This window comes from Eurytemora carolleeae, unplaced genomic scaffold (assembly GCF_000591075.1).
Source record: "Eurytemora carolleeae unplaced genomic scaffold, Eaff_2.0 scaffold983, whole genome shotgun sequence".
Classification (NCBI taxonomy): domain Eukaryota; kingdom Metazoa; phylum Arthropoda; class Copepoda; order Calanoida; family Temoridae; genus Eurytemora; species Eurytemora carolleeae.
The window spans coordinates 41,731-56,363 of record NW_019397015.1 but is presented as its reverse complement, the minus strand read 5'-3'; the positions used below and the strand labels follow the sequence as shown (position 1 = coordinate 56,363).

Here is a 14,633-nt window from a genome sequence, read left to right as displayed (position 1 = left end):
CTCCCTCCCTCGACCTTCCTGGGTTTACCTTAAAATTATCTGATTCCAACCCTAATTCCAATAGTTTTCCAGTTCTAATTGCTCTTTTTTCCTCATCTGGATGTTGTAGTATGATAATACTAGTTCTAGAATTAAATGAATTTATGAAAATATCCTTTACAGGGGCGCGCGGCGTATTGGAGGTTAAGCCGATGGGTGTGAACTGTTGGCGCGCGTAAGCACGCAAAAGGTTTAATATATTAAGGCTTAGGGTCGGGGGGGTTGGGGTGCTTTAATACGCGGAATTTTATTTTTTATATCTTACATTTTAGCTGAAAACCTTTTTGTAAAATTATGCCTAAACTATTTCAAATTTAGGTCATCAAAGTAAATTGTGGGTAATTTAGTAATTTGGTTTTTACAGAGCTATATAGGATGAAATGTACTTTACATTTTTTAATAAGAACTGAAAGTTAAAACTTAAAAATTAATTTACTTTTAGCGGTTTAAACATTAAAATACAAAATGTTAAATATCAATTATTCCACAAAATTTGTTCATCTAAAAAAACAAGTTTAAATTTAATCATTTCCTAACCTAAGTTTAATTCTTGGTTTTGAAATATATTCACATAAACACACTCGGCTTGGCCTCTCACAATCTAAAGCAAACTAAAATTTAAATCGTAAAAAAATGGTAATTTTAAAAAATAGGAGGCTATTAAATGAAGAGGGGGGGGGTCGGTTACTATTAAATTAAGAGGGGGAAGGCTATTAAATGAAGAAGGCGTGGATACTTGATATTAAATGAAGAAGGGGTGGATAGTAAAAGAAGAGGGGGGGTGGATATTAAAGGAAGAGGGGGGGGGATATTAAATGAGGAGGGGGGAGGATATTAAATGAAGAGGGGGGAGGATACTAAATAAAGAGGGGGGGAGGCTATTAATTGATAATGGGTGGGGAGTTATTGCATTGTGTTTCATGTCTTTATTAAGGGCTTTCAGTTAGGGGGGACTTTAAAATTTCTCTTAAAACCTGAACATGTATCTCTCACGGGTTTATCATAACTATCCTCCTCGTGTTCAAGACAGATATCTAACAAAAATTCTTCCGTCATTTTTACTGAAAAAAAAGTTATTTCGTTATGATCGATTTTTGGCTTCAGCGCCCGGCCCCCTAGACTATCCTAGCCGCGGCGCTCGACCCCCTAGCAGCTGTCCTAACCACAGCTTGCTCGACCCCCTATCCTATCCTAGCCGCAGCACTTAACTTAACCTAATCCTAAATATATATATTAATTTTGTTTAAAATTGTTGAAATTTAAAGGTCTGTCCTGGCCGCAGCGGATCGGTCCAAATATATGCACCTAACCTAACCATAAAAAAATACAAATAAATATTTTTTGTTGAAAATGGTTGAGATCTAGGTCAGGTAAAAAATTGAAAGGAGGAGGAGGGGCCAAAATCGTATAATAGGACGGACCCAAAACATACCTGGTTTGCTTCAACGATAACCTTATACAAATTCGACCAAAACATTTGGGAAATAAAGGTCTTATAATTGTTGATGAATAAATGGCAATGCCTGTTAAGTGCTTAATAATTATATTAGAAATAAAACCGGCTTTTGCTAACTTTTCTTGTTTATTGTTTATTCTTTAAAGTGTGTTTACATTGATAAAAATCAAGAAATACGAATGGACCACTACCAGTGTTAAGCGAGGGCAGGAAGACGAGCCACTTAACTTTGGGATCCGAGCCACATTCCCTTGCAATAATCATGGTTGTAAACTTCGTTAAGACAAAAAAATAACCATAAAATAACAATGGAGAACTCAGCGGTGGCTCGCTTACAAAAATGTATAATAATGTGGTTCGGAAGCAGAATTTGCACGTCACTATTTCCTCCCTCCCTCGACCTTCCTCCGTCTTATTGGACTAAATTATATTCTTAAATCCTATTGGTCAGAACATTTCCCTGAAAATATTTACAAAGACGACATTTTAAACAAACTTGTATTAAAAAGCACTTTTCGAATAATGCCCAAAGATAATATATATTATTTTGATAATGCCAAAGGAGGGGAGGAAGGCCAACCACATCAATCTCTAGTCCGAACCACATTCTCCTCATTTTCTCGTCCGAAGCACCTCGGAATCCTCGTCCTTCGATTATTTTGTGTTGAAAAGTTTCCAATTCTTGAAGATAAAACTATTTTTTTAAAAATCTGGCCACGTTAGGGCATAACATATGGATAGAATAAAGTATTGCAATGATTATATCATGTTGGAATCTTCAAACCCATGAGAATGATGTCAAACTTTATTTAGGTAAAACTTAAATCTCTTCTGCCTCCGTGGCCGGCTAACCTTCGTGATATGAAAAAAATAGCAAAAATATTCGGCATACCTCTGCCTATAATTTTCCCCATTGAAACTTATTTTTCGATTTACAAAAATTTGATATTTCATTTATGCCCTGTAACGTGGCCTGATTCTTTAAAAATAACGTTTTAGCTGGAAGGATTAGACATTTTAAAAAATACTATTGAAAGGACGAGGATTTCGAGGTGGTTCGGACGAGAAAATGAGGAGAATGTGGTTCGGACTAGAGATTGATGTGGTTGGCCTTCCTCCCCTCGCCAAAGTCAAAGAAAATACAGAACTGAACTAAAGAAAACCCAACAATGGTAAAGAAAGTTAACGAATTTGGTATATCTTGAATCGTTAACCTTAACACGATGGGGGAGGGGAGCAGTGAATTTTTCTTTACCCCGGCACTAGAAAAATATCATGATGTATATACAGGGTGTCCCACGAAACATGACAGTATGCAAGACGACTTGAATGTTGTCTTGATTTTTGATATAATTTGCTGCATTTATTTGTCAACCTAATTTTAGAAGTAAATTTCTAGAGATAATAATAATCACAAAATTGCCCTAGTCCTGCCATTTCCAAAATGTGGTCTGCCTTTTTTGTGCTTTCAATATTGCCCGAGATATGAAGAATTTCGTTCGGATTTCGACAATTTTGCTTTTATTTAACAAAATTGAAATCTGAACCAAACTCTTTATATCTCCGGTAATATTAAAAGCACAAAAAAACGCAGACCACTTTTTGGAAATGCCAGGGCTAGGAGAATTATGTGATAATTGTTTCAAGAATCATACATGTTAAAGTAGATAGAAGACTAAATGTCACAAATAAATTCAAATATCAAAGACGACTTTCAAGTCATCTTGCTATTGTCATGTTTCGTGGGACACCCTGTATCAAATTATTGGTTTTAGTTGGGTTTGATTTGCATTTTCCACTCATTTCTGGCATTTACAAACTCCATCAATAAAGGCTTACAAAGAACTGTAAAAAAGTTTAATTTATTTTAAGTAACATAAAAAATAGTTTACGCTAAGAGGAAAAAGATGTTACTTTTATAAATCTTCCTATTTTGCACTAGGGTTTCTTTCCCTTAAGCATGCATGCTATTAATGAGAAGCTATTCTGAAAACGGGAACAAAAAATTCCAAATTCAGGGGGGGGTGAATGTCCCCCGCCCCCCCTGTATCCGCCCCTGGCCTTGCTATTCCGTTAAATTATCTAGAACTGTATAATTCAAACTGAGACAAAAGTTCGAAAATGCCAGCTTTACAATTCAAGTTAGAAGCATCATCTTATTTATATGTTGGGGACTGAGGGGCGTTTACAGTAATTTTTCCAGATGGGTCCTAACATTTTTGCTCAGCAAACATTTAGAAACTTTTAGATTTTATCAGATCCATGAGGGGGGGGGGGTGAAACCCATATCCCCACCCCCTGTAAAGTTGTACGCCTCTCATTGCTATTGTAAAATTTCAAGTTACCTAAAGCTAGAGCGACTCTTGCCTTTTTGACAACGGTATTCTCTTAACCTGTATATCTGATATATCTGATCGTCAATGTTGATGATATCATCATTTTTTCCTATAGCTTGAAAAGTTTTCAATTCTGCTAATTTTCTCGAAAATGGTTCCTGAAGAGGAAATGCGCAGCACAAGTCACTTTTTCAGAGAAGATGATGGATTATGTATTACGCTCACAGTACCTTAAATCCATTGATCCAATAATAAACTTTAAACTATATTAATTAGGCTTTTATCAAGAATATAATTGAGAAAACATAATTTTTAAATTACAGTTTATATTAGAAAAATACATCTATATAAAATAATGAACTATAATTGAGATAAGTGAGTAATTTAACCAAATTATTGCCGACTGATCAAATTTCAAAATTATTTTTTAAAATTAAATACAGGGTAACCCATAAAGGATGAGACTTATGATACATCATTCATAACATTTTATCACTGTAACGAGTATAATCTTGTTCCTTTCTTCGCCAATTCAACCTTCAAACTGTAATAATTTAAAAAGTTTAGGTCTTAAAGTCTTATTCTTAGTAGGTAACCTTTAATTCAGATTCTTTTAAACATGGTAATAATAGATTTTAAACGTTTTTAAAGATTAGCTGTTCCAGTCAATTTACTTTCTCTAATGTCAAGTATAATATTAGCTAGCTAGCTGAAGTGCCCGGCGTTGCCCGTTGAATTTTAGAAACATTTGAAAATAAAACTTCGAAAAAAAATTGAAAAACAAACATTCGAATATTTTAGTCGTTGTTACCCCCCAGGGTACCCATGGATTCGAATATTTTAGTCGTTGTTACCCCCCAGGGTACCCATGGATTTCCTAAAAAATGTTCAGCCAATTTGGTCCAGCCGTTTAACCAGCTTCCAGGGCGCTTCGTGCCCATCTTTCAGTTGTTCACATTTTCTCTTTGTATGCATATTATATTGTGACACAAAAACAAAGAAATATATGTCATCTGAAAATATATATGTAAGTTTAATAAATTAGAGCCTGCCTCTGGCTCTAGGGGGAGGCCTAGGGCGTGCATATATAGGGTGGGCACAGGGGTACCGCCCCCCACTACGCCCCTGGTCCTTAAATCCCTACTTTTAATGGTTTTTTTTTTCGGCCAAGTAAACAAGATTATTATTTTTGATTTAAAATTCTTTCCTATTTTGAATTGCTTTAAAGAAAACGCCTCGTTATCAGGAATAAAATAATAAGAAAATTCCTTCATTGTCATTTGAATTGTATCAATGCAGTTTAAACGAACTTCTTCATATTCAATTGTTTTTCTATTATCCTTACTATGTACTTTATTGTATTTTTTTACAGGTTTTAACTTCCTAATCCCTTTAACTTTGCGCCAAAATGTTGTATAGCTTTGACATTTAAAATTTATGCATTCTGAGCTGAAATCCCGATAGGTTTACTAAGGAGATTAATAACAAGAGGAGAACAAGCATTATTTAATCTCAAGATTAAGAAAAAGAGTGGATCAAGCCTTAATCCCGATATCCACCATTCAAAAGTTCCCAGCTCTGAACAAATATATGGATTCATGAAAATTATATTTTTAATACTTAAACATGAAAAAAAATTCTTTAAAATGCCCCGTCATTTTCTTCAAATTTCTTGGAACCTTGATTTTATTTTATTCTTCTTTTTAAAAAAAAAGAATGTTTATGAGCAAGCAATTCATGCTGGAGGATCAAAAACTTGAACTTTTTTCCTTAATTAAAGATGACAAAGAATAAATACGAAAAAACTGTTTCAGAAAGGAATTGAGTCTTTGCCACAACTTCTAATTTTCTAATCACTATATCATTGGAACCAAATGTTGCAGACCATGGATATTTCAAACTATAAATTCTGATAGATCAAATAATCAAAGGTTTACAACATCAGGTTCTAAAGATATTGAGGTTTCAATATTTGATTTTGATCCAAAGACTGAATTCTTTTTCCAAATTAAATAGAATGCAATTGTTAAGAACTGAACAAAATCCTTTGTCAAGATAACGTGATGCCTGATTCACAAACGTACACTTACAATCCTTATCCGATCAGAAATGTGAAATATAACGTCGATTTTCTGACTTAAAAAGTATTTAATTGTAATGATTTCTCCATTGTTTCTTATCAGTCTCGAAATGCGCAAGGATCGCTTTTGCAGGGAAACCTCAAACCACAAATGAAACTTAACAGTTTTAAAAAAAAGTTAGAATAATTTCATACTTGATCAGACGAAGAAAAGAAAAGTAAAGAAATCATTATCGTTTTAATCCAAAATATTAAAAGAAATCATAAAAACGGAAAAAATTGTTTGGAAGTTTTTTCAATAATAACTAATATAATATATTTTCATAAAAATTTTGGATCTAATTTGATAATAAAAGTAGAATTTTACTAACGTTTATTTTAAAAAAATTTACATTTTAAAATTCAAAAAACTGTTTCAACATTCATTACCAATAACGAAACACACCCAACAAACACATAGTATTCAGACATTTGAAACACATATGTAATTCAAGGAACAATATGTTTTTAAAATGAAGTTGTTTAAACATAAATGATTTTTTGGAAAAAAATATATGTTTGTAGCATAACAATTCAGTGGTAATAAAAATTAATTGAATAAAGAATGATGAAATCTTGATTTGATTTGATAAAGAACAGTTTAGCTAATGTCACTTTTGCTAATCTTCAGTTTTACTTTAGACCATTTTTGCTATAGGCCATTTTTCTTTCATTTCTCTATGTTTAAAACTCCCAAAACAATTGCCGCACGGGATGATTCATTTGGTGAACAGTCCCGTTTTAAAATCTGAAGTCTTTATGTACAAATTGTTATTTTGTTGGCCTGGTACTTAAAATGAACCAAGTTATTTTAAATAACAGTGCTGAACCCTTCTTTAAAATATTATGTTTGGTTAGTATTAGGGGTTGCATCGCAAAGAGTATATTGTTTCGCGAAATTTTCCCATTTTTCGCATTTCTTTTCGCTTGAGAAAAATGCGAAAACTTTCGCTTGTTTTGCGACATTTCGCATTAATCTGAATCGCAAAATATGAGATGCAAAAATGTGATGATAAAATAAAACTTCTGATGCTAAGCTCTCAGAGCAGAGAATTCTACAAGTTTTTTGCTCAATTCTTGTTGCAGCTATGGTCAAGCAGAATTTTATTTAGCAAAATTTTGCGAAAAACTAATTTTTGCATTTTGTTTTTATTGGCTGGAAACCCTAGTTGGTATATCAAAAAGGATGATTTCAAAATGAGGCTAGCTAAAAGAAACTAAAGAAAAATATGGCACATCAAAGTTGAATCCTTAAAGTTCAAGGGTTGAAATTTGAACCTCCCTGTAAGTGAAGAGGCTATTATCGATAGTTATTTGAAACATTAAAGGTAATAGGGCATTATTTACAATTTAAACTTATTATAAACAAATTTAACTTATTTTGGTCTTCTTTTTCAAAATTTTCAAGAAAAATTATTGTTTCTTCAGAAAATCTTCTGAAGGCTTATTAAAATGTTACAAGGTGTCCCAATAAACAATGGAATTCAGTGACAAATTCGATATCGTCTTTGTTATGAACTAACATTGTAAAACCTATTTTCAAAAGCTATAATTTTATTATGTCTGCTAGAGCTTATTTAATGAAAACGGTAAATGGCTGTAAAGATGTGTCTATAATGGCTCTGCAAGATGAACAGTGAAGACGGACAAGTTTACTCTGATTATATACTGTAAATTTCTTGTTTTACTAAGTACACTGTATGCAGTCAAAACATTGGCAAACAAATTGTAAACATAGCAGGCAAAATTCTTACAGATTACAGCTTTCTCAGTAAGTATCTCTATACTTTATCAAAGAATTATTTAAAAAGAAGATATCAAATTTGTCACTGAATTCCCATGTTTATTGGGACACCCTTTATATTAAGACTTGTTTATTATAATTTAAATATTACAGCTTTAAACTATGAAATTCTGATCCCTGAGCCCAGCAACCTAATCGGATGGGACATGATCAGCTTCTGCAGAAGTCTCTCTTCCATCAGGTTGATCATTTCCAGTTGATGGCCGTATATCATTCATCTCAATATTAACCGTGTTAGGAGACACATGGTTACTTCTTCTCCATCTAGTCAACATTATATTCAGGATTGAGTTCAACAAGGAGAACTCTAAAGTGTCTCTTTTACCCTTCAGCCAATGAGTGAAGTGTGCTACTACATTCTGATTTTTGCAGAAGTACATGTTGATCATTGTTACGGTGCAGCAAGGCAGCAAAAGTTGTATGAGCGGGGTCTCCTCACTATCTACAAAGTTCTGAACAACAATCGCAGAACTAACCAGAAGAAGTAGAATAGTCACTGCTGTTAGGGCAGTCTTTATGTCTATTAAATTTTTCTGTGCTTGGCCAACCTCACTGTTGATTATGACAGCATGCTTGTACTTAAGGTAGAGAGTATTGAAGGTGAATGCAAACACTATCACTACGACAGCCATTGAGATATTCACAGCATTACATATTTGGATATTGCTTTGACCTGATGATGGTTCTAGCCCTGTGAAGTATCCAGTACCAGATGCTATGAAATCTATAATGTAAAAATACACAAATAATGTAAAACAGAAAATCTTTTAATCCCTATATCTTTAATTTGATGATATTAACCTTTAATATTTCAAGCATAGATTATATAATCTAACAGAATACACAATTTACAACATTCAGGTCCAAAGATATAGACATTAACAAAATTGAGTTTGTGGAAAAATCTCAATTCCTTTTGTAATCTTATTGTAATTCTCAGTTTAATATCAAATCATAAATGAAATGGAATTAATTTGATAAGAGTAAAACCTTTCTATGAGGTGCGTGAAAAAAGTTATGGAATTATTATCAGGTGTTGCACACTTTTTGCAATTTACAAAATTGAATTAAAAATGAATTTGTTTCTTAGTTCAGCTCGTTCAGCTAATGTTTTAAAATGATGTGTGACATATGAAAGGAAATAAATTTTTGATAATAAAAAGGATAGATGGTTGAACTTTCATCTTAATGTATAGAAGTAGTTCAAATAGCTATATCTAGTTCGACTACTTTAATCTGATCATTATTACCTGAAGTAACTTGTTGATATGGTAGGAGGATAGCTGCTGGAGAGTACAAGAGAAGAGTGCTAGCCAGGATACATCTAGCAGTATGTTCGGGCTCCAACTCAATCATGCGGTCAAACTAAATTATGTTAAAGTATACATTACATACTATCTAAGTGAAAGTGGACCTAAACAGATGATTTATAAACCAGAAGGACATAATTTCAGGCATTTTTAAATGGAAAAAGAAGATACATAAATTCTTATGCATCGATGATCGGTTTTCATATCAACCAATTTTTTATTATTGGCTTTTCCATTACTTCCAGAAATGAATATTTAAGGCAGGATATTTATGATATTTATATGATAGAACACACGTTAGAATTTAATGATGATGTGGCCTGAGACCTAGACAAGATCTGAAATAAAAGCTACAAACTCCTTGTTTAAAATGAACTAAGTTCAAACCTGAAGAACCATCAGAATCCTGAGAACTGCTAGAATCATGGTAAGTCCAACTGCAACCAGGCCAACATAGGTCATAACAGCAACAAGAATGTGAGCCATGATGAGAGAGAGCTTTGAGATAATCAAGGTCCACATTGCACATACAGTCTAAGCAAGCATTATTAGATCAAAATTATGGCATTATTATTACTTCTTTGTGCCGTTAATGATTTCATTAACCATTAACGATTTCATTAACTGTTAAAAAATATTTTCAGGGCTTCACACCACTAATGCCGTTATAATTCTGTAATAATTGTTGAAAATTTTACGTTAACACTATTAATAAAATTTAGCTTGATAAATAAAGGTAACTTTTTAAAAAAACGAAAAAAACCGTCAACAAATGAAGTTTCCTTCTTCCCCTCCAAAACTAACAGCTACCCTAGATTTTGTTAAAAAACAGTTGAAACTATAAACGATTAACATAACGGCTTGAACAGTTGAAACTATAAACGATTAACATAACGGCTTGAACAGTTGAAACTATAAACGATTAACATAACGGCTTGAAAGTATAAACGATTAACATAACGGCTTGAACAAGTTGGAACGTGCCCGGCCCAATGTTTTTAACCACACTACTAAATTGTATTTTAGGCATATAAAGAATATTTTAAGCTTACAATCATTGAAACGTAAATGTTGGACATCTCAACAGTGTAGAAGTTGAGGATGAAGATGATGTTTAACTTGAAAGCTGGTATAGAGATCCTATATCAACATTAAAAGATATTGTTATCAAAATTTTGACTAATGTTTAAAGTAAAATAAAAGATTTAAAATGCAGTCAATAATTCTTTTATTGAAATTTAAAATCTTTCTGGTTTGAAAATTTTTACTGTTGGTTACAAATGTTTGTATCAGAACAAAGTTAAGTTTTAAAATAATATGCTGGAGCTTTTCACACTCAAGTAGACTCTTCCAGCCACATTTCCTGCATTTTTATATACCCAACTATAATATTGAAGTTGTTTTAGATTCATATTTATTTATTTTTTAAAATAAGTTTAGAAATTTTCAATCCGGCATCATGAACTATCAAACCTTGTTTAAAAAAGACTTGCCTGTAAAGTCTAATTATTGCAGTGGCTAAGTTGGATAAGCAGAAAAGGAGAGCAAAGATGGTAAAGATGATTGCTTTGGAGACTGAGGAAGGAGCTCTAAGTGAGTCAGTTTCATCAAGTGTAGAGTTGAAAAAGCTATTGTTATAGAGTGAGAAATCCATAGTGCCGGGTAGAAGTTGATAGAGGTAGGAAAAGTTATGTTTATTCTTTACAGATCTTCAGAGGGAAGGGATTGTTGCTTAATTTGTCAAATTTGTATAATGAGTTGAGCAATCATCCAAGATCATGGTAGGGATTTCTTGGAGAGTAAAGATGTCTCAGATGAGCTTGAGAGAGAAATTGATTTTTTTCTTTGATCAGTTCCTAGTCTGCTAATCTAGTATGTGAAGATCTTATTACTGTTTTTAAGCTCATTCAGCTTTGACTGTGATAGGGTCAATCCTTCTCTTAAGTTTATATACTCTCAGTTAACTTATATTTTACTCTCTGGAGGTTTTCTGCTCTCTCTCAAAGCAAAGTCAAGTAGAGAATGAGGTTGAAAAGACTTCAAATTTAGCCTCAATTGATGCATGATTATGTGTTATCTAAAAGGACATTGCCCACTGATTTATTGACATTATTTAAGCTAAATGAGTTAAAAGTCTGCATCTCTGGCTGGAGTAATATTACTGTAGAGAGGGTTATTAGGCCTTGTTTACAAACTATAAAGGTCGGCATTGCATCAATACAATGAACTGCAGGTGTCTAACAAGCTTGGAAGTTTACAAGAAAACATTAAAAGAATTTGTTAATTAACAGTTTTTTGTTTGTTTTCATTTTCATGTTTCCAAGTCTAATTTTGATAGCTTATAAGGTAGAAATCCTGGCCATATTTTATATAATTTATAATATATAATTTTATTAGAAGGGAATAAATTTTAACTAACACAATCATTTAACTTTTAGAAAATATGTTTGACAGCTTTTAAAGTTTTATAGACAACACTCTGTTTTTATTTTTATTGACTAGACCCTAATAAAGATAACATTTTTTTAATGATATCTAAAAATAGAATTTCCGGGAAATAAAAAAAAACGTTCATGATGAGTTCAGTGATGCTTAGATTTTTTCTTTATTTATCTTTAGTCAACTTCATTAAAGAAAGTATTACAGCTATGTAATTTTTTAACGCTTTTCAGTTTTGACAATTTGGTACTCCAACGTGAAAGCAAATTGAACGCATATATTTAATATTAGACAGTTTGAGTTCGTCCTAGTATACGATTTTTAGAACCCCTCCCCCCTCCTATTAAATTTGTACATGACCTCTAATTTAAATTTATTTTGTATTACTTTAGGGGTTAGGTTAGGTTAAGCCAGTTTCTGGGCCGAGTTCTGATGCTAGATTAGGCAAGAGGACCGATTGCTGCGGCTAGGACTGGCTAGGGGCCTGAGCGCCGCAGCCAGGACAGGTTATTTTAAGTCATTTGTACCGGTTAGGTTAAGACAATTTCTGGGCCCAGCGCTGCGGCTAGGACAAGCTAGGTGGCCGAGCGTTGCGGCAACATAACCAATTTTATCCATGTATTGCATACGAGATCCATGTATAAAATTAACTAACCAACTAACCAAAAATTCTTTTTAGTTGATGAGTCTGTTACCCCCCCCCCCCCTATGAAGTTTGAAAATTTGACCTTGATTTCAACTTAAGATTTCAATTTGTATTATTTCAGATTTCTTTTCTTATAGTTCTTAAGGTTAATTTAAGACAATTTTTGGGTGTCGAGCGGTGCGGCTAGGCCAACCTAAAGGGGCCGAACGGTACAGCTAAGGAAGGCTAGGGGGTTGGGCGCTGCGGCCACATGACTAACTCTTTCAATCTGTCATAAATGAATTTCATGGACCAAATTGTTATGTGTGGATGGGGGGTCCAAAAAGCTGACATTTAAATTACCAATATTGAAAATATTTTAGTAATTTCTGTTACATATTCCAGACTATGGAGGATGATAAAATGGAGGTTTCTGTGCCCAGTGCCAACGTTAAATCTGAGATGGGTGAAATTAAATCTGAAATCTTTATCAAGGAGGAACTAGAAGACTGGGAGGAGGAGGAGGAGGAGGGAGAGTATGGGGAAGATGAGGAGCAAATTGCTCAAATGCATTTTGAAAAAATTATGGAAGGTTGGTAATTATTTTTTGTCAATTTCTTTAAAAAAACGTTACTTTCTAAAGTTACAATAATTAAATTGTTATCAACTGAAGAAATTCCGTCTGGGAGTTATTTTTCTTTTTGTAGTAACTTTCATATATTTTGTTGAACCTCTAAATTATCATTCTCCAAAATTTCTGTTTGTTTCTTAGTTTATTTTTAGCTTTTTTTAACCCGCCTCTTATCTTAGAAAGTTATGAATTTTGTTAAAGGAAAAAGAATAATTTTGTGAAAGATAGAATGAGGAACTTTTTGTAAATTCTAGTTTTTAATAAATGAAATGTCCTTTGCTCTAAAAATATTCAGTTTTTTGTTCTAAATGTTGTTTTTTTAGGAGTAGAGAAACTGATCAAGGAAGAAACTCCAAATAAAATCGTGAACTATTCATGTAATGAATGCGAGTATTTTGCAACCGGATTATACAATTTAAAGAGACACAAGGATACTCGTCACGTGGAAAGAAATCATAAATGTGAAGAGTGCGGATATCTTGCTAAAAGTGAAATATCCCTGAAGAAACATATATCTTGTAAACATAAAAAGGTTGCAGAGTTTAAATGTGAAGTTTGTGCTCATCTAGTTGGTACGCAGAGTGGTTTAATAAACCACATGAGATCTAAGCACGGTGGAATAGACTATCCCTGTGATAGGTGTGAGTATACAACAACCAGTTTAAAAGGTTTAAAAAAGCATCAGAAGAATAAACACAGCGGAGTACAATTCACTTGCAATGAATGTTCTTCAACAACTAATACTGAACGGGGTCTGGATAGGCACAAAGATCTTTATCATCCTTTTGAAACAATTCCTTGTGATTCTTGTGAATTTATTGCGGAATCAAGGATAGCTTTGAGAGATCACAGTAAAGCCAAACATTCTGGGCTGCTTTGTGATAAATGCAGCTATACAGCGGCGTGTGAAAGTTCTTTGATACGACACAAGGAGAATGTTCATGAAGGGAAACGATTTCCCTGTAGTATTTGTGATTATACAGCTTGCTCTAAAGGTACACTAAAGAAACACATCGAGACTATGCATGACGGTATACGATATCTGTGTGATCAGTGCTACTTTTCGACAACTTCCTCAAAGTATTTGAGGGACCATAAACTAAGCGTACATGAAGGTGTAAGATATCCTTGTGATCAGTGTGAATATATCGGGCCTCGTCCTAGCAATCTAAGAGCACACAAAGCAGTTCGACATAGTGATAAAAATGCGAAATATTTGTGTGATCAGTGCGAATATTGTACAACCAGCAAAATTGGTTTGGGAAAACACAAGCTGAGAAAACATGCAGATATAACATATACTTGTGATATTTGTGATTATTCCACGATTAGAAAGGATTTTTTGAAAAGACACAACGAGGCCAAACATGTCGGAATTAGATATCCCTGCGACCAGTGTAACTATGAGGCAACGCAGAAGGGAAATTTAAAAACTCACAAATTGAACAAGCATAAGTAAATTTTAACTAACACAATCATTTAACTTTTAGAAAATATGTTTGACAGCTTTTAAAGTTTTATAGACAACACTCTGTTTTTATTTTTATTGACTTTTCATGCTTTTGACTTGAATATTTTCAAAATAGAAACTTATTTTACAAGACAAATAAACCATACTTTACTATCGACGAAATTATCAAGAACTACTTTTGAATTGTTTTTGGTGAAAAAAGTGAGAAATGGTAAATTTAGCTTGTTCTGTTGTAAATTTCTTAGATAAAAATTATCATTTTTTGTTTTGTCTCATTTGCCCACGCTAAACTGTTTATTAGGCTTTTATTTAAAAGACGAAAATTTTACGATTATATTTCGCTATTGTATTAATTAAATGTTTAAATCTGTTACAGATATCGTTATATTCTGTTTTTTGAAAT

General features: G+C 33.0%; 3 protein-coding genes across 3 annotated transcripts in view; 1 reads left to right on the top strand and 2 right to left on the bottom strand.

Moving 5' to 3' along the window:
* LOC111711135 (DTW domain-containing protein 2) overlaps positions 1-1,120 on the bottom strand; it is a 7,401-nt gene extending 6,281 nt beyond the window's left edge. Inside the window, exons 1-3 of the mRNA XM_023485393.1 lie at positions 1,014-1,120; positions 577-640; positions 29-125 (exon numbers count right to left, since the gene is read on the bottom strand). Of these exons, the coding sequence (XP_023341161.1) occupies positions 29-125; positions 577-640; positions 1,014-1,095 (243 nt within the window). The 5' untranslated portion in view covers positions 1,096-1,120. The remainder of the gene's footprint in view (positions 1-28; positions 126-576; positions 641-1,013) is intronic.
* A 6,765-nt stretch (positions 1,121-7,885) lies between these two features.
* On the bottom strand, positions 7,886-9,137 carry LOC111711130 (uncharacterized). Its single transcript, XM_023485387.1, has 2 exons — positions 9,005-9,137; positions 7,886-8,478 (listed from the first exon to the last, which is right to left on the bottom strand). Exons 1-2 carry the CDS (start codon positions 9,108-9,110, stop codon positions 7,886-7,888), a joined length of 699 nt encoding a protein of 232 aa, XP_023341155.1. The 5' UTR covers positions 9,111-9,137.
* Positions 9,138-12,513: 3,376 nt separating this feature from the next.
* On the top strand, positions 12,514-14,605 carry LOC111711127 (zinc finger protein 142). Its single transcript, XM_023485386.1, has 2 exons — positions 12,514-12,720; positions 13,083-14,605. Exons 1-2 carry the CDS (start codon positions 12,537-12,539, stop codon positions 14,216-14,218), a joined length of 1,320 nt encoding a protein of 439 aa, XP_023341154.1. The 5' UTR covers positions 12,514-12,536; the 3' UTR covers positions 14,219-14,605.
* The last annotated feature ends 28 nt before the right edge of the window (positions 14,606-14,633 follow it).